The following is a 21,151-nucleotide window of genomic DNA, read 5'->3' on the forward strand; positions in this document are numbered from 1 at the left end:
CCCCGTCCTCGCATACTTTGCCATCTTACTTCCTACCTAACCAAAATCGTTTTCCATTGTCACCTTCCCACATGTACCACAGCCAGGTTCCTACAAATACCATTGCCATCTTCCCATATGTACCACTGTCACCCTATAACATATATCACTACCATCTTCCTTACATAAAAAAAACCTGTACCTTCCCCCACATACCATTACCACCTTCCAACATATGCAAGTGCCCCTTCCCACATATAGCAGTCTCACCTTCCCACATATACCAGTGTCCCTTCCAACATATACCAGTGTCCCTTCCCACATATACCACAGTTACCTTCCCACATATACCACAGCCACCTTCCCACATATACCACTGTTACCTTCCCACATATACCACTACCACCTTCCCACATATACCACAGTCACTTTCCCACATATACCACAGTCACTTTTCCACATAAACCACTACCACCTTCCCACATATATCAACCTTCTCACATATACCACAGCCACCTTCCCACATATACCACTGTTACCTTCCCACATATACCACTACCACCTTCCCACATATACCACAGTCACTTTCCCACATATACCACAGTCACTTTTCCACATAAACCACTACCACCTTCCCACATATATCAGTTACCTTCTCACATATACCACAGTTACCTTCCCACATATACCACAGCCACCTGCCCACATATACCACTGTCACCTTCCCACATATAGCACTGTCACCTTCCCACATATACCACTGTCACCTCCCCACATATACCACTGTCACCTTCCCACATAAACCACTGTCACCTTCCCACATATACCAGTGTCACCTTCCCACATATACCACTGTCACCTTCCCAAATATACCACTGTCACTTTCCCACATATACTACAGTCAGCTTCTCACATATACCACTGTCACCTTCCTACATATACTACCACAGTTACCTTCCCACATATACCACAGTCATTTTCCCACATATACCACAGTCACCTTCCCCCATATACCACTGTCACCTTCCAACATATACCACTGTCACCTTCCCACATATACCACCGCCACCTTCCCACATATACCACAGTTACCTTCCCACATATACCACAGTTACCTTCCCACATATACCACAGCCACCTTCCCACATATACCACTGTTACCTTCCCACATATACCACAGTCATCTTCCCACATATCCCACTGTCACCTTCCCACATAAACCACTGTCACCTCCCACATATACCACAGCCACCTTCCCACATATACCACTGTTACCTTCCCACATATACCACTACCACCTTCCCACATATACCACAGTCACTTTCCCACATATACCACAGTCACTTTTCCACATAAACCACTACCACCTTCCCACATATATCAACCTTCTCACATATACCACAGCCACCTTCCCACATATACCACTGTTACCTTCCCACATATACCACTACCACCTTCCCACATATACCACAGTCACTTTCCCACATATACCACAGTCACTTTTCCACATAAACCACTACCACCTTCCCACATATATCAGTTACCTTCTCACATATACCACAGTTACCTTCCCACATATACCACTGTCACCTTCCCACATACACCACTGTCACCTTCCCACATATACCACAGTCACTTTCCCACATATACCACAGTCACTTTTCCACATAAACCACTACCACCTTCCCACATATATCAGTTACCTTCTCACATATACCACAGTTACCTTCCCACATATACCACAGCCACCTTCCCACATATACCACTGTTACCTTCCCACATATACCACTACCACCTTCCCACATAGTGTCCCTTCCCACATATACCACAGTTACCTTCCCACATCCTGTACCTTCCCCCACATACCATTACCACCTTCCAACATATGCAAGTGCCCCTTCCCACATATAGCAGTCTCACCTTCCCACATATGCCAGTGTCCCTTCCAACATATACCAGTGTCCCTTCCCACATATACCACAGTTACCTTCCCACATCCTGTACCTTCCCCCACATACCATTACCACCTTCCAACATATGCAAGTGCCCCTTCCCACATATAGCAGTCTCACCTTCCCACATATGCCAGTGTCCCTTCCAACATATACCAGTGTCCCTTCCCACATATACCACAGTTACCTTCCCACATATACCACAGTCATTTTCCCACATATACCACAGTCACCTTCCCCCATATACCACTGTCACCTTCCCACATATACCACTGTCACCTTCCCACATAAACCACTGTCACCTTCCCACATATACCAGTGTCCCTTCCCACATATATACCAGTTACCTTCCCACATATACCACAGTCACCTTCTCACATATACCACTGTCACCTTCCAACATATACCACTGTCACATTCCCACATATACCACAGTCACCTTCCAACATATACCACAATCACCTTCCAACATATACTACAGTCTCCTTTCCTCACATACCATTACCATTTTCCCCACATAATAAACCTCCTCCTTCCCACATATACCAGTGTCCCTTCCCACATATACCAGTGCCCCTCCCCACAAATACCACTTCCACCTTCCAACATATACAAGTGCCCCTTCCCACATATACCACTGTTACATTCCCACATATACCTCTACCACCTTCCCACATATACCAGTGCCCTTCCCACATATACCACTGTTACATTCCCACATATACCACTACCACCTTCCCACATTTACCACTGCCACTTTCCCACATATACCACTACCACCTTCCCACATATACCACAGTCACTTTCCCACATATACCACAGTCACTTTTCCACATAAACCACTACCACCTTCCCACATATATCAACCTTCTCACATATACCACAGTCACCTTCCCACATATACCACAGCCACCTTCCCACATATACCACTGTCACCTTCCCACATATACCACAGTCACTTTTCCACATAAACCACTACCCCCTTCCCACATATATCAACCTTCCCACATATTCCACAGTCACCTTCCCACATATACCACTACCACCTTCCCACATATACCAGTGCCCTTCCCACATATACCACTGTTACATTCCCACATATACCACTACCACCTTCCCACATATACCAGTGCCCTTCCCACATATACCACTGTTACATTCCTACATATAACACCACAGTCACCTTCCCACATATACCACTGTCGCCTTCCCACATATACCACTGTCACCTTCCCAAATATACCACTGTCAATTTCCCACATATACTACAGTCAGCTTCCCACATAAACCACTGTCACCTTCCCACATATACAAGTGTCCCTTCCCACATATATACCAGTTACCTTCCCACATATACCACAGTCACCTTCTCACATATACCACTGTCACCTTCCAACATATACCACTGTCACATTCCCACATATACCACAGTCACCTTCCAACATATACCACAATCACCTTCCAACATATACTACAGTCTCCTTTCCTCACATACCATTACCATTTTCCCCACATAATAAACCTCCTCCTTCCCACATATACCAGTGTCCCTTCCCACATACACCAGTGCCCTCCCCACAAATACCACTTCCACCTTCCAACATATACAAGTGCCCCTTCCCACATATACCACTGTTACATTCCCACATATACATCTACCACCTTCCCAAATATACCAGTGCCCCTTCCCACATATACCACTGTTACATTCCTACATATACCACTACCACCTTCCCACATTTACCACTGCCACTTTCCCACATATACCACTACCACCTTCCCACATATACCACAGTCACTTTCCCACATATACCACAGTCACTTTTCCACATAAACCACTACCACCTTCCCACATATATCAGTTACCTTCTCACATATACCACAGTTACCTTCCCACATATACCACAGCCACCTTCCCACATATACCACTGTCACCTTCCCACATATACCACTGTCACCTTCCCAAATATACCAGTCACTTTCCCACATATACTACAGTCAGCTTCTCACATATACCACTGTCACCTTCCTACATATACTACAGTCAGCTTCTCACATATACCACTGTCACCTTCCCACATATACCACTGTCACCTTCCAACATATACCACTTCCAACTTCCCACATATACCACTGCCAACTTCCCACATATACCACAGCCACCTTCCCACATATACCTCTGTCACCTTCCCACATATACTACCTTCCCACATCTACCACTACCACCTCCCACAATAAATCAGTACCCCTTCCAACATAATACCACTGTCACCTTCCCTCATATACCACTGTCACCTTCCCCAATATACCACTGTCACTTTCCCACATATACTACAGTCGGCTTCTCACATATACCACTGCCACCTCCCCCTATATATCAGTTCCCCTTCCAACATATACCACTACTACCTTCACACATATACCACTAGCAACTTCCCATATATACCACTACCACCTCCCCCTATATATCAGTACCCCTTCCAACATATACCACTACTAACTTCACACATATACCACTACCAACTTCCCATATATACCACTACCACCTCCCCCTATATATCAGTGCCCCTTCGAACATATACCACTACTAACTTCCCACATATACCACTGCCACCTGTCAGCAAATATCTACCCACTTTATATTACTCTGTCACCTTCTCCACTGTGTTTTGTGGGAAGGCTGCGACTTTCCTAGATACCAATGTCACCTTCGCTAACACAAGAGACATCCCTCTCAGATACCACTGTTATTTGGCACTGGCTAATTTTGTATTGCAGAAATTATGGAGAAAATCGTAGAGAAATGACGGGTGGTGAAGTTCCCTTCAACATCTCCTTGCCACTTTTGGGGATAGGCCTGCTGTCCCTGCTCCTCAGCCTCACCTTCTGCTGTTATATGTGGAGGTATAGCAAGAATAGGTTGATCAAAACAAATGCATTTAAATTTTCCTGTCAGCTGGGCAAATGAGCTAATGTCATGATGTGTTGTCCCTTTTCAATTTTTTTTTAGTTAAAGAGCTTCTTCTGAATACTAAAAATGCCTTGTGTTATGTAGCCCTGAGCATGCTGAGGTGAATGGCTGCCTAGCTTGTTCATATGAATGACCTTGACCCACTGACTTTCAAGTACAGAGAGGTTAAATGTGTTATATTTTTTCAAATAGCCAAGAGACCTATAATATATAAAAAATTGTTTACATCAATTTGACCTTCATTTACTTTTAAGGTCATAAATGTGAGATGTGTGTCAGATAACAACATTGAACAATTAGTCCCATTAGGCCTTTTGTCTAGAGTAAACAGTTTCCTTACCTGCAAGTAAATAGTTATGTGTACATGAAGTGACCAAGGAGAATAAATCTATTTGTCATTTACTGGAATTAGCTGTCCTTCACATGCAGGGAGCATCTTATATTAGATATTTTTTTTATCTGCATTCAAATAACTTTTATTTTTAGATTTTGTTTTTTTGTTTTTATCAAAATTTATAGTCCTATATCTTCGCAAAGTAATGGCATATCTTAGAAATTGTTATCATTCCACCAGAAATATACCGACCAAAAGTTTCCACTCTAGGCTTCATAGTTCAGTAGAAGAAGCTTTTGGAAAACAATGAAAGTGGGTGAAGGTCATTCATGCAAACTTGATAGTCTTTCCTCCTACCAAGCTAAAGGCAAGCTATCATGACACTGCGCATCAGTTATACCTCGGGCACTTCGTCCACAGGCAAAAATACGCTCAAAATAGACAGATAATTTTGGTAAGTATTCAGATTATTTTGTGTTGATAAATCAGATAAATTATGTGACCGATTTCCTAAAGATACAGACTTTCATAAAGACATGAAAAAAAGCTTACCATCCAAAACGATGTTTATGAGAATAAAAAGTGTGTATAGTTCTATTTGTGGTAACTTTACATAAATATTAATCAGGCCTACATTCTGGGTTGACAGATTGCGGTGTAAGGCACGTCAGGAGCAAGGATACAGAAGGGTAAGTGCTGTCAATCTGTTCTCTCTGAATGGTTACCACGTGTTCAGAAGCATGTGCATTGCGTGACAAGTGTAGCGATAGTCCTACTGTTTACCAGCTCCAGGCTGTCCATGGAGTTCGCGGTCTCTTGGTGCAAAATTTACATGTAAAATATAGGACCTGTCATTACTATCATACCAGAAATTATTTGCCTTTCTTTGGGTTTTTTTTAAAGTCAGGATTGGAAGTATTAGCCCATTTCTGAATTCAAAAAAGAACAAAACAAGTTTTTGAATGTAAAAAAAAAAAATCCAGGGAATATCAGATTTCAAAATTTGCAATCTATTTGTATTGTGTGAAGTAGAAATGTGTATGAAATGCGAAGTAGAAAATTGTACAGTATGCAAAATAGACAATTGTGTAATATGCAAAATAGACAATTGTACAATATGCAAAATTGACAATTGTATAATATGCAAAATAGACAATTGTGTTATATGCAAAATTGTATAATATGCAAAATAGTATAAAATGCAAAATAGACAATTGTATAATATGCAAAATAGACAATTATATAATATGCAAAATAGACAATTGTATAATATGCAAATAAATAGTTGCAAATTTTCTTTATTTGGAAATATGATTCCATTGCATTTAGATTCATTTGATGTTTTTGTTTTTTCAGATCAAATTCAAGACATGTAAAAAGAGAAAGCTTCCAAATGATGTGAGTGTGTTATATGATATATCTGGAAGTACCGTCTGGGTCACGTTATCTAAAGCCTGGTTAGCTTTAGGAGTTGTTAAAGCAGAAATTGTATGTTTTAGATCTTATTTACCATATATGTGAAGTTTTGTGTATAGGAATTTTAAATCATCATCAAGAAAAACAAAATTATTTATAAAATTCATAACAAATTTTCAATAATATCAAATTGAAAATATAAAATTTGTGACTTGTTCAGCTATATTATTTCTGAGCATTTTTTTCCCCAGTGATAATTGTATTCCTGGTTTTCACATATCATCAGTGTATATATATATAGACACAGCTGTCCGCAAATGGGTGCAGACAGTGAGGAGGAGCATGCTGGTTTTATTACCACTGACAAATTTATTTCTGGTATTCAGGTATATTCATAATTTTCACAGATGATGCACCTATGTAACACACCAAGTTCATGTCTGTGAAATACATGAGATGTTCCTGTAATGCTTTACAGCCTATTTTGTGTAGAAATAGGGGGAGAAGCTGTAAGATAACAATCACAACATATTTTTATGTTTCTTCTTTTCCATGGAAACTAGACGTGCCCAGTGTGTATTGAGGAGTTTGAACAGTCGGAGTATGTGGCCATATGTCCGTGTAACCACTGTTTCCATATGAAGTAAGTAAAGAACACTATCGTGTTCAATATATGGTCATGATAAAGTTTATTATGGAATATATTGTACAAAAGAGTATGAGAATACAATTTGGAAAGAGAAAAAAAAAAAGGAAAAAGAAAATTCCAGGGGTAAACTTGGCATCTACCCAATGCCTATCCAGCAAATTTTCTTTGTTGCTATTTTGGAATCATAATGCAAAGTATCAAAATGAAAGATGAATACCTTACAAAGAGAATAAACTCTAATCCAGAAATAAAACCTTCATGTTGCTTTATCCTCTAAGAGAGAATTACAGAAAATAAAAGAAGCACTTTTAAACAAATTTTAAGTGAAGTGGTACCATTTTTTTGAAAGACTAATTTTCAGATAACGAAAATTTTCAAACATTTAAAACTGTAACAATTCCTGTAAATTGCCATCATAAAGGTTGATGTGGCCATGTTTCAGTTTTGGTATTTACTAATTTAAATAAAAAGATGTATATGATATGAGGTCTATTTCTTTATGAAAATCTGTCAGATATGTCAAGTAATAAAATAACAAACGGCAGAATAAATACAATACTGGTCAAATGACATGACTTTGATCCCTTTCAATGTCATCATATTCATATTTTAATATTGATTTCAATATAAGATTTTGCGAAGTTATCGAATGAACAGTAGCCCTTTAAAAGTGCTTGAATTATGATGAGACTTTGCTTAGAGGTCTGACTTGGGTTTCCCGGGGTCTTTCCCCACCACCCATCTCCCAGGGAGTTAAACCTACATCTTCAGGTGAGGTTTAAACACTGTCTTTAGCTCTAGAAATCATGGCCGACCGGATCTGGTCTAGAAAATATCATTACTAGTAGTCCAGATGTAGGTATCAAATTTAAGAATATCAAAAAGGGCCATGAAAATGTAAGGTGTTTATTTCATGTTAATAAATATCGTAAATATATGATTTTAAATTCCTACAATTGATATAAAGACATCGAGTGGAAGAGCAAGATTCCCCTTGACACTCTAATCAATGTCTGCGTCCTTACAGGTGTCTGTTGGAGTGGCTACGGTACCAGAACGCCTGTCCCATGTGTAAGGCACCGGTCCAGACCCTACCTGCTGCCGGGGAGAGAACTGGGCTCATTCCACTTGACCAGAGGGCGCAGGGCTCGGAGAGGGCCGGGGTTTCCACCATTGAAACAGTGTAGCTAGTCCACAGTAAACAGACTTGGGACCTTGGATCTTAACTGTGATAAATGATGTGTTCTTCAAGATGGAGGTTACAAACATGTTCTCCTTGTGATAAAAGTAACCACTAAGGCAGAAAAGGAGCTTGGATCCTTAATGTGATAAACAAAGAGCTTGTCAAGAGGGATGTTACATATCCTCCTTGTGCTAAAATTAACAGGATATGACAACAGTAATAGCTGTGAAGTGGAATCATTTCATAAACGTTTTGGAAACACAGAGTGGTACCTGGAGTATTTTGATGTGTTGTATTAGGATTCATGATCAATACAGGTCAAAATTACCAGCTGCTTGAATGTTTGTAATGAATAAATTTTTCATGGTGATTGACAAGACTCCAGTTGAACCAGATGACATGTGGCCTAGCTGGCTCAAGTGTATGCTCTGGTTTATGAGTCTTTCAGTTCTCTGTAACTGACAGGTTCTGCAAACAATGACGGGGGACTGTCATATGGCCCCTGGTGATAGTGATGTGTTCTATGGTGATATAGTGCTCGGTGGTGATAATGGTGGTGTTCTGTGGTAATTGATTATGCAAAATATCATAAAATATATTGTGATCACATTTCATTTCTTCATTTTGAAAATATATGTGGTAGGGACAATCACCCATACAAATTGATAGGCCTTTTTGTTGATTTTAAATGAAAACAGAAGCATTCGATCTGAATTAATCAAGCTCGTGGTTGCAAATGTAGATGCTTATAGTACCAGGTAAAGACAGAGTTACCTAAGATGTTCACTAAAATATGAGAAAATCGAGATTGGTAACTTCATTATTATCATTTAGTTATATAAATTTTTATTGTTGAATGAAAATCATTCATTGCAATTCAAAATTAAAGTAGTTTCTAATTTTCCCGCAAAAAGTGAAATTGTTAATTTTAAAGTTCCTATGAATTTTCTTTTTCATTTCTTTCAAAATTTCTTTCAAAATCAAACAAGGGGAAGAGTAAATCACACGACTTCGTACAAAGGGAAATAAATATCTAGTATTGTACATGTTTTTATTATGATAAGTGTGAAGGCCTATTTATATACATGTGTTAATAAATGTAACATGTCACTAATACAATTATATTCTTCTTTGTCACTGAGATGTTTGTATAGATGAGATGAATATCAAAATATTGGGCCCTTTTGTTTATAGGGTTCAAACTTTCGGACCAGCTGGACCTGAGAGTTGTTTTATGGCACTTTCTGGCGAGCCTTGGACGCTATATTGTTTTAGCTGAAATTTCTATATCAAATCTATGGAAGATTGAATTTCTGGATGTTTGGTATGAGGGAACTGTTTGGTCCACATAAACAAACACGCCCAGTAAACTTTATGATTAATTATGTTCAGGGTCACAGAAATGTTTGTGAAATAATAATATCATCATAACATTATGTATTGAGATTTACTGATTTGGTCTAGGTCATTGAAATGTTTGCATTATTGAAATGAATATCATCCTACCATTGTAGGTTTAGGTTTTAATTCAGCAGCTGTAACTACACATATAATCAGATTATCATTAAATCTGCATTTTTCTTTTGTTTAGTTTTTAGCATTGTATGTTAATCATTGCCATAGAATCAAGTTAAAAAAGTGCTAAAACACACTTTTAAAAGTAAACAATAAACATCATTTTGATGTTTATTGTTAATTATATACATGTATATTTTGTGAGAGTGAGTGTGTAGATATATATATGCTGTATAACATGACCTACATTGTTGTTAAAATTGGTTGTTATTTTTACTGCACTGTTGTACCGTTACAATGCAAAATTGTCCTCGTATTGCAGCTTGTGAAAATCTTAAAAATTCTTGTTAAATTTGCCAATATCTGTGTACATGATTTTGGTTTTCTGTATTATATTACCTCAATACCATTTGATCTGTGTTCTGTATCGTAGAGCATTCCTGACATGTCCACCTTTATTCCAGTGGTCCGTTGTTCATTGTTTCTCCCCTTTTTCTGCCCTTATGGCTTTTTCTGTACATGTGTGAGCTATAGATGTTTAAGAGATTTTATTGTCAAAGCAACGTACATTTGGGTTGCCGTGCCTGAAATTCATCAACACTTAGAGTCTGCCTCAAAGCTGATTTATAGATTTGTTTAAACTTCAGTCTCTTTGCTTAGTACATATTAAGTTCATGCTGAAGTCTGTTATGTCTTTGGTTAATTAATTTTTAGCTTAAGTTTCTATGTTTGGAGTACGAAAGGTGTCTATTGATCTTAAGTCTCTATATCTAAAGTCTGTAAGAGATTCAGTTTGCACTGAGGTCGCTTGTTAAGTCTTTGTTAAGATTAGAGAGCTTTGTTTGGGTCAAAGTCATTGTTAAGTCTATAGGATAATAAGTTTTAGCTAAAGTTTCTATGTTAAGTTTATGGAAGATCGAGTTTGAGGTTAACCTTTTATATGTTTAGTATAGAGGATCTTATACTAACTCTATGTAAAATTAAGTTTCAGCTTAAGTCTGTATGTGAAGTTCATGAAATACTTAGGTGTGAGATTTAGTCTCCATGCAAAGTCTTTGGTAAGTTTGAGATCTAGGCTCTACATCAAGCTCACAAGAGGCTTCAGTTTGAGATTGAGTCTCTAAGTTAAGTCATGTTGGAGACTTCAGTTTGAGATTTAGTCTCCATGCAAAGTCTTTGGTAAGTTTGAGATTTAGTCATTAGTTAAATCTGTGGGAGACTTCAGTTTGAGATTTAGTAAGTTAAAGTCTATATAAAGTCTATTGGAGAGTAAGTTTTAAAGTCCAAAGGAGATAGGTGAGATTGAGGCAGATTCAAAGTATTGGTGATATGTTAAGGAGCCTGGTCAGATTTAAGACTTTGAATATTTTAAACACAAAATATGGCACATGTATAAACATAACTGATAATTAATGAATATTTTTGTCATATTAAAATTCTAGGGAAGTGCAATACAAAGTTGGATCCAGGTAAATGTTCCGATATGAGTTTTTGATCAAGATTATTTCTAAACAAATCCATTAATAATCAACCTGTATGAGAGTTTCTGTAAGCTTTGACATTGACCTTTCATAGGTCCTAAAATCTGAATCTGATTTTGGTTCTAATGTTTTATATCATTTACAAACATTGATATTGGTTTCTAGGAAGGTGTGTTAATCTTTTTTATTTTATTTCTATGAAGCTGCAGGTGCTTGTTTAGTTGTTAACGGTAAATAGAGGCAGATATTGAACAGCGTTTTACTCATTTTATCCACAATCAATAATATTTAACAATAACCCTACCCATCATGTGTGTTTATCCCCTTACATAATGCTATTTGCTCAAATGAAGACGAGACACTTATGACTTCTATAAAAAAAAAAAAAAAAAATGGATTGTTTGATATCAATTGAAGTTTTTAATGTTTGATATTCCAATATGAATGTTTAAAATGAAAATATTGTCAAATGACAATATCCAAGTTGTCCTGTGATGCAATGGTGATGAGACACCTTAATACAATAATGTCTGTTATACTGTTTATCATTCGATTGTTGTGAGAGATTAATTTTTACGTTAATTTGTGAGTAAACTCCTAAACTACCTAAACCTTAAGTCTTCCTCAAATATCTATCATTAGGTAATTAATATAATATTAAAATTGCACACTCCCAACCCACCAGTTGAAATATTCTATCACAAATAAAGTCAATATAGGTTGTGAAATAAAGTAATGTACACGTTATTAATTACGTGTTAACACATCATAAATGGTGCAAAATAATCAATAGATTTGTAATACTTGGGTAATACTATAATACTTGGGTGATACTATAAAACTTGGGTAATACTATAATACTTGGGTGATACTATAAAACTTGGGTAATACTATAATACTTGGGTAATATACTATAATACTTGGGTAATACTATAATACTTGGGTAATACTATAATACTTTGGTAATACTACAATACTTGGGTAATACTATAATACTTGGGTAATACTATAATACTTATTTATTGAATGTTAATTGAAATTAAAGGGAGACTATTCTAACATAAATCGGAGATTTAATATTGACGGTCCCTTATAACCTTAAACAATATAGGTGAACAGTTGAGCAGGGCACTTGTAAGTTTCTATAAACTCATTCACCCCTGAAGACACATTTGAACTCTTCCAATTCAAAGGTTGGAATAGTTCATTGTGAAATTTCATGGGTGAATGAGTCAAGTTTGTGAACTGTTTTCCAAGGAATTCTCTTTATGTTGAAAATATACTGTGGTAATGTTTTAAAGAAACTGATTTTAGCTAATTGAAGTTTAACATATTTTACAGAATATTCAATTTTATTACTAATTTCTAATAGAAACATGATTGTTTGTTGTCCTTGATTGAAGTTTACAACAAAACTTTACATGCAGTGTATCAATAGTGTTAAAATATTTTACATTAAACTTATGTATATTCTGGTGCCTATAAATATATATTACTCATTAACAAATTATATTGTACAAAATATGGTGTACATTGATTGCTCCATTACAAATAAAACCATTTAAAATTGAACATATCGAGTACATTGTATCTGCTTTCAGTGACCAAAGTTATATACATGTTCTGAGCAAGTGCACACTGTGTGTTACAACATTAAGTGGTCAACCCATGCTGTACTATGGGATATTTTGGTGTTTTTTGTTCCAATAGGGTGGTGAAATTTTGGTGTTTGACAATATTGTGTAGTAAATTTCTCAGCTTTCAGATGCCTATATACCAGTATTTGCTCCATCATGATCAGTACATTACGGTAGCTGTGCGGCTAAAAAACAGACCAATAGCCTTTGTTTACCCAGGTATTTACTAAACAAGAGATCTCAGAGGGATCTTGGCGCCCACCATTGTGCCATCTTCATTAATTCCTTGTCAGTTTGATCTTTTCTCTTCTTTTCTCTATAATCTGTTTGATCGAGTCATGTTAACAGTAAATGCACCTTGAGGTAACTTTTGATCTTAACTTAATACTGCTGTGTATAAAAGACAACCTTCAAAGAGAGTTTGTCATTTCACATATTTACTAGTACAGTACTTAATGTGAAAGAAATATAATTGATCATTGCAATATGAGAAAGATCTGTTTAGTTCTTCCTTTAGCCATTTTGTTTTTATGATCAGTCTCAAAATATAACATGCACAACGAGGGATCAAAGGGAACCTACATATCAAATTTGAGAAAGATCCCTTAAGTTATTCCTGAGAAATAGTACTAACAAACCTTCAATGTCAAAAATTGAAGATGCCTGTCGGTCGTCCATTTTGTTTATCTGATCAGTTTCAAAAGTAAACCTGAACAATACAGGATAGGATTGATTTCTACCCCCAGTACAGGTATGTCGTATTACCCAATACACAGGTATATCTATCCACAGTACAGTTATGTCTTATTACTCAATACACAGGTATACCTACCTACAGTACCGGTATGACTTATTACCCAATACACATATATATCTACCCCCAGTACAGGTATGTCTTATTACCCAATACCCAGGTATATCTATATACAGTCAGGTATGTCTTATTACCCAATACACATATATATCTACCCACAGTACCGGTATGACTTATTACCCAATACACATATATATCTACCCCCAGTACAGGTATGTCTTATTACCCAATACACAGGGATATCTACCCACAGTACAGGTATGTCTTATTACCCAATACACATATATATCTACCCACAGTACCGGTAAGACTTATTACCCAATACACATATATATCTCCCCCCAGCACAGGTATGTCTTATTACCCAATACCCAGGTATATCTACCCACAGTACAGGTATGACCTATTACCCAATACACAGGTATATCTACCTACAGTACAGGTATGTCTTATTACCCAATACACTGGTATCTCTACCCACAGTACAGGTATGTCTTATTACCCAAGACACAGGTATATCTATATATAGTAAAGGTATCTCTTATTACCAAATACACAGGTATATCTATATACAGTACAGGTATGTCTTATTACCAAATACACAGATATATCTACCCACAGTACAGGTATGTCCTATTACCCAATAATCAGTTATATCTACCCACAGTACAGGTATGTCTTATTACCAAATACACAGGTATATCTACCCACAGCACAGGTATGACCTATTACCCAATACACAGGTATATCTACCTACAGTACAGGCATGTCTTATTACCCAATACACAGGTATATCTACCCAGTGTACAGGTATGACTTATTACCCAATACACAGGTATATCTACCCACAGTACAAGTATGTCTTATTACCCAATACACAGGTATATCTACATACAGTACAGGTATGTCTTATTACCCAGTTTACATGTATATATCTATCCAAGGAACAGGTATCACATTATTGATTATACATAGATGTTTGACAATACACACCAGGTATGTAAATGCTACGGTTTTTAAACACAACCTACACTGACCTACTACACAATCTATTGATTTATTGTCACGGTATGTCTGTCGGTAACCTTGCTCAACAGGGAAGTTATTTGGTCTGCACATCTGCAGGTCTAAACAGGTAGATCTACACATTGCCATGGATTTGTGAACACAGAGCAGAAATTTGTTGATGTTACTTCCCAGTCAGCACCATTGTCAAATTTCAGACAGAAATATGACTTCCAAGTTTTGATCAAAACTTTTACAATGTCAGCAGGAAAGTGACAGATTTATCAGCAAAGCTAGAGGGAAGTTCATCATGTGATTGTGAATCCCAGGGCTGGATAACTATGGACAATGATACGTGAACCTTCTGATGTGTGGAACGGTTAACCTGGATTCATCATCACAGTAACCCTGTGACATCAGTGATCGTGAGGTAGTTATTCTATACTGTGTATACATTACTAAATGTTAAACAAACATATACTACTGGTCCATTGGGACATTCAAGTTTTCACTTCTTGACATACCCAAATCTTATTTGCGAGTGTTTACTGATAACAGTATCTTTATACAAGAACAACAAATATCAACAAATAATTTAGCTTTTCATAAAAAATGGCAACCCCTATCAGTCAAATTCCTCTCCGAATTAAAGGTCAAACGACATGTATTCACCACAAGGGCAGAAAACTATATTTTTATTGTGAAAAATGTCAGGAACTGGTTTGTCCAAAATGCCTTTCTTCTATTCATCAAGGCCATTTTGTTTGTGAGCTAAGTGAAATCTCTCCTCAGAAAGAACCAGACATTAAAAACTTTATAGACAGAACAGAAAAAAATGACCTTGTGCAAATTGGGAAATACATCACCACTACCGATACCCTGCTTAAAGACAACACCAGTACTTTTGACAAGTTGTCACAACAGTTAAAATTACAAACAGATAAATTAAAACAAGAGCTGGACATGCTTACAGCACAGACACTCTCTTGTTACCACAAAATGGAAGAGGATAATACCAAACTGATAAATAAATACAAACAGGACCTTGAGATGTACGAGAAGCAACTCAAACAACAAGTTCAAGAATGCAAAGCAGCTCTCCAGCGTGGTTCACACATACAGATTTATGATGCTTTTTGTGAGATCCATTCTCCTACATACGGTCTTCCTGTAAAACCTGTCCTAGTTACTGCCAACTTCACTCCAAATGAAAATCCTCAAGATCGTTTGAAAAAAGCTTTGGGAAAAGTTACCACCTCAGGTCAAGGTCAAACTTTAACTGACCAGGATCGGTCAGTCTCAACATCTGATGATCTGGGACAACCCTTTACACAACAACAACGGTCAGGAGCAAAAGTGAAGAAAGCAGTGACAACATACAAACTGCTGCCACAGACCGAGGTAGTGGAGGAGCGGGAGTTTCCATGTTACATTAGGTCTATATGTCCCACCACTGATGGTCAGGCGTGGACCAAGTACCTGGACAAATTAACTCACCTGGACAGGAAGGGTAAAGTAATACAGAAGGTCAAAAACAATGTCTGTATCTATGACATCAGCCTGTCACCCACCACACACACACTGTGGGTCTGTGATTATGAATACAGCATCATGGAGCTGGTATCAGGACGACTGACACACCGATTTAGTACCAATGAGGAACCCAAGTGTATATGTGTTACAGCCAGTAACCATGTCATTGTAGGGATGACCAAACACATCTCCAAATTTACCACAGATGGTAAAATGGTGTGTACTACAATGGCTAAAGGGACTGGGAAACCATTAGTGTGTTCACCACACAGGATCACAGAGTGTCCTGTCACTCACAATGTGGCAGTCACTGATTTCAGTATTGAAAGTGATGGTGGTGATGGAAACAAACATGTTGTTGTGATGGACACTGATTTCAAGGAGCTGTTTGTATATAGAGGTGACATCCCCAGTATATATAACCCAACACCACAAACAGAAGGTGAACCATTTTACCCCCGTGATGTGGTGTATGACAGTGTGGGGAACCTGATCATAGGGGACTATGACAACTACAGGGTCCTACTCATCAGTGGAGTTGGTGAGTTCCTCAGGGTCATACACACAGACACAGACTATACAGTGGCTGTAGGTATAGACAGGGAGGATGTCCTGTGGACAGTGTTTGGGACATGGTGTGATAAAACAGTCAAACTACTACAGTACAGCAGTGTGTGACACCTGTAACCAAACAACTAGTGTATCTAGTTACCATGACAATGACATGGAAATTAAAGACAAAGGAAACTTATCATGATTACCAATCAACCATAAATTGTGTGACATTCACAGGATTAAAAGTAAAATGACTAGACTACAGATTGTGTGACATTCACAGAATTATAAGTAAAATGTCTTGACTACAGATTGTGAGACATTCACACGATTATAAGTAAAATGTCAAGACTACAGATTGTGAGACATTCACAGGATAATAATTATAGTACAATGTCTAGACTACAGATTGTGAGACATTCACAGGATTATAAGTAAATTGTCTAGACAACAGATCGTGTGACATTCACAGGATTATAAGTAAATTGTCTAGACAACAGATTGTGTGACAGACAACAGATTGTGTGACATTCACAGGATTATAAGTGAAATGTCTACACTACAGTTTGTGTGATATTCACAGGATTATAAGTAAGATGTCTAGACAACAGATTGTGTGACATTCACAGGATTATAAGTGAAATGTCTACACTACAGTTTGTGTGATATTCACAGGATTATAAGTAAAATGTCTAGACTACAGATTGTGTGACATTCACAGGAATATAAGTAAAATGTCTAGACAACAGATTGTGTGACATTCACAGGATTATAAGTAAGATGTCTAGACAACAGATTGTGTGACATTCACAGGATTATAAGTAAAATGTCTAGACTACAGATTGTGTGACATTCACAGGATTATAAGTAAAATGTCTAGACTACAGATTGTGTGACATTCACAGGATTATAAGTAAAATGTCTAGACTACAGATTGTGTGACATTCACAGGATTATAAGTAAAATGTCTAGACTACAGATTGTGTGACATTCACAGGATTATAAGTAAAATGTCTAGACTACAGATTGTGTGACATTCACAGGATTATAAGTAAAATGTCTAGACTACAGATTGTGTGACATTCACAGGATTATAAGTAAAATGTCTAGACTACAGATTGTGTGACATTCACAGGATTATAAGTAAAATGTCTAGACTACAGATTGTGTGACATTCACAGGATTATAAGTAAAATGTCTAGACTACAGATTGTGTGACATTCACAGGATTATAAGTAAAATGTCTAGACTACAGATTGTGTGACATTCACAGGATTATAAGTAAAATGTCTAGACTACAGATTGTGTGACATTCACAGGATTATAAGTAAAATGTCTAGACTACAGATTGTGTGACATTCACAGGATTATAAGTAAAATGTCTAGACTACAGATTGTGTGACATTCACAGGATTATAAGTAAAATGTCTAGACTACAGATTGTGTGACATTCACAGGATTATAAGTAAAATGTCTAGACTACAGATTGTGTGACATTCACAGGATTATAAGTAAAATGTCTAGACTACAGATTGTGTGACATTCACAGGATTATAAGTAAAATGTCTAGACTACAGATTGTGTGACATTCACAGGATTATAAGTAAAATGTCTAGACTACAGATTGTGTGACATTCACAGGATTATAAGTAAAATGTCTAGACTACAGATTGTGTGACATTCACAGGATTATAAGTAAAATGTCTAGACTACAGATTGTGTGACATTCACAGGATTATAAGTAAAATGTCTAGACTACAGATTGTGTGACATTCACAGGATTATAAGTAAAATGTCTAGACTACAGATTGTGTGACATTCACAGGATTATAAGTAAAATGTCTAGACTACAGATTGTGTGACATTCACAGGATTATAAGTAAAATGTCTAGACTACAGATTGTGTGACATTCACAGGATTATAAGTAAAATGTCTAGACTACAGATTGTGTGACATTCACAGGATTATAAGTAAAATGTCTAGACTACAGATTGTGTGACATTCACAGGATTATAAGTAAAATGTCTAGACTACAGATTGTGTGACATTCACAGGATTATAAGTAAAATGTCTAGACTACAGATTGTGTGACATTCACAGGATTATAAGTAAAATGTCTAGACTACAGATTGTGTGACATTCACAGGATTATAAGTAAAATGTCTAGACTACAGATTGTGAGACATTCACAGGATTATAAGTAAAATGTCTAGACTACAGATTGTGAGACATTCACAGGATTATAAGCAAAATGTCTAGACTACAGATTGTGCGACATTCACAGGACTATAAGTAAACTGTCTAGACTACAGATTGTGAGACATTCACAGGATTATAAGTAAATTGTCTAGACTACAGTTTGTGTGACATTCACAGGATTATAAGTAAAATGTCTAGACTACAGATTGTGTGACATTCAGAGGATTATAATTTTGAGATCAAAAGGTCCTATACAACTCAACTACCAATCAACTACTTTTCAGTGCTGTTTGCAAACAAATCTGTGACCTATAAAGTGGATTGTATATAATATCACTCTATACCTGGATATAGTAATCAAAGTTTTCATTTACACACTTGATAGATACAGGCCAAATGTTATTTAGATCTGTTAGGAATCTACAGAAAAACACTTCACAATCTTTCTTCACAAAATAATAATTGGGAAAACTAACTGAGAAGTAGATCAAATTTAAAGTTATTCATTTGAACAAACCTGATCTCACTCACTGGTAAATCAGGCATTCTGTCAGACAAATATCGTGACTCAATGTCACTTTACTAATCAGGAGAAGCTGTTTCGATATAGACATATACAAATGTATGTCCCTTATGACCTTGAAAGTAGGCTAAGGTCATATATAAGAGAAAACTTAATAGTTCAGTAGTATACCAGATACCTATTGGCTGACTATCAGGACCCTGGGTCTATATATAATGACATTGAAAAGGAGGGGGGTGGGTGGGGGTACACATCCTCCATTTATACAGAATTTAGTTGTTTTTGCCTCCAGGTTGTCTTGACATATAATCCAATTATACAAAATGATATAATACAAAAACTAATACAAAACAAGTTTGGTTAAATTCCTTCATTGGTACAAATGGATAAGGATTTTTTCTCTTCTATTTCCCATATTGGGTCCCCACTCTTCTGGTCAAAAAGGGGGCAACAGCCTCAGTTTATATACAAGAGATCCCAGAGGGATATTGGCATTCACCATTGTACCATCTTCATTAGTTCTGTGTCAGTCCGATCTTTTCTCTTCTTTCCTCTTATCTGTTTGATCGAGTCATGTTAACAGTGAATGCACCTTGAGGTAACTTTTGATCTAAACTTAATAGTGATGTGTATGAAAGCCAACCTTCAATGTGAGTTTGTCATTTCACATATTTACTAGTAACGTACTTAATGTGAAAGAAATTGAATCGATCATTGCGATATGAGAAAGATCTGTTTAGTTCTTCCTTTAGCTATTTTGTTTTTATGATCAGTCTTAAAATATAACACGCACAACGAGGGATCAAAGGGAACCTGAGAAATAGTACTAACAAACCTTCAATGTCAAAAATCGAAGATGGCTGTCGGTAAGCCATTTTGTTTAACTGATCAGTTTCAAAATAAACATACACAATAAAGGATAGTAGGGAACCTGCATATAGAATTTGAGAAAGAACCCTCCAGTACTTCCTGGGAAATAGCACTAACAAACCTTAACTATCAAAATCCAAGATGGCTACCTGTCGGCCATGTTGTTTATCCGATCAGTCTCAAAAGGTGTCCTGTACAACAACGGACTAAGGGTAACCTACATATAAAATTTGAGAAAGATCCCTCCCGTGCTTCCCGAGAAATAGCGATAATAAGAACTGTTTAAGGAGGGACCACGGACGCAAATAGCCTGGTATTGTACATGCACAAGTTGTTTTCAGATGCCATGAATATACAGCCTCTTGTACGTTATCTCACCTGGCTGCACAGGAGAACACATATAAGGTTAATGTTACTTAACTACCCCGATACTTACCAATGTTATCGATCAATAGTGATGTGACTTACCTGTAGACCTTAAATACAACACAACGGATATGAAAACATTGAAAAGTTATCACACCTTCAGATGAA

At 36.9% G+C, this 21,151-nt stretch overlaps 2 protein-coding genes and 1 long non-coding RNA gene across 4 annotated transcripts in view; 2 read left to right on the plus strand and 1 right to left on the minus strand.

Moving 5' to 3' along the window:
• The window catches only part of LOC110455406 (RING finger protein 122-like), a 15,059-nt gene extending 2,011 nt beyond the window's left edge, over positions 1–13,048 (plus strand). For both annotated transcript variants that reach the window (XM_021505525.1, XM_021505524.1), the window contains exons 2-6: positions 4,710–4,835; positions 5,886–5,925; positions 6,593–6,634; positions 7,216–7,295; positions 8,329–13,048. In XM_021505525.1, the coding sequence (XP_021361200.1) occupies positions 4,735–4,835; positions 5,886–5,925; positions 6,593–6,634; positions 7,216–7,295; positions 8,329–8,488 (423 nt within the window). In that variant the 5' untranslated portion in view covers positions 4,710–4,734 and the 3' untranslated portion in view covers positions 8,489–13,048. The remainder of the gene's footprint in view (positions 1–4,709; positions 4,836–5,885; positions 5,926–6,592; positions 6,635–7,215; positions 7,296–8,328) is intronic.
• On the minus strand, positions 2,056–4,687 carry LOC110455407. Its single transcript, XR_002463443.1, has 4 exons — positions 4,378–4,687; positions 4,095–4,108; positions 3,844–3,889; positions 2,056–2,233 (listed from the first exon to the last, which is right to left on the minus strand). It is a non-coding gene; the product is annotated as an uncharacterized LOC110455407 (long non-coding RNA).
• Positions 13,049–15,477: 2,429 nt separating the features above from the next.
• Positions 15,478–17,278, plus strand: LOC110455404. Its single transcript, XM_021505518.1, has 2 exons — positions 15,478–16,240; positions 16,313–17,278. The coding sequence occupies exons 1-2, from the start codon at positions 15,549–15,551 to the stop codon at positions 17,145–17,147; spliced, it is 1,527 nt and encodes a 508-aa protein (XP_021361193.1). The 5' UTR covers positions 15,478–15,548; the 3' UTR covers positions 17,148–17,278.
• Positions 17,279–21,151: the final 3,873 nt, after the last annotated feature.

The sequence above is a fragment of the Mizuhopecten yessoensis genome, unplaced genomic scaffold, assembly GCF_002113885.1.
Source record: "Mizuhopecten yessoensis strain PY_sf001 unplaced genomic scaffold, ASM211388v2 scaffold8213, whole genome shotgun sequence".
NCBI classification, from domain to species: Eukaryota; Metazoa; Mollusca; class Bivalvia; order Pectinida; family Pectinidae; genus Mizuhopecten; species Mizuhopecten yessoensis.

Coding starts and splice junctions, on each gene's coding strand:
- LOC110455404 (XM_021505518.1), top strand. CDS start 15,549: ATGGCAACCCCTATCAGTCAAATTCCTCTCCGAATTAAAGGTCAAACG. Junction 16,241..16,312: donor CAGGATCGGTCAGTCTCAAC/ATCTGATGATCT, acceptor AGCAGTGACAAC/ATACAAACTGCTGCCACAGA.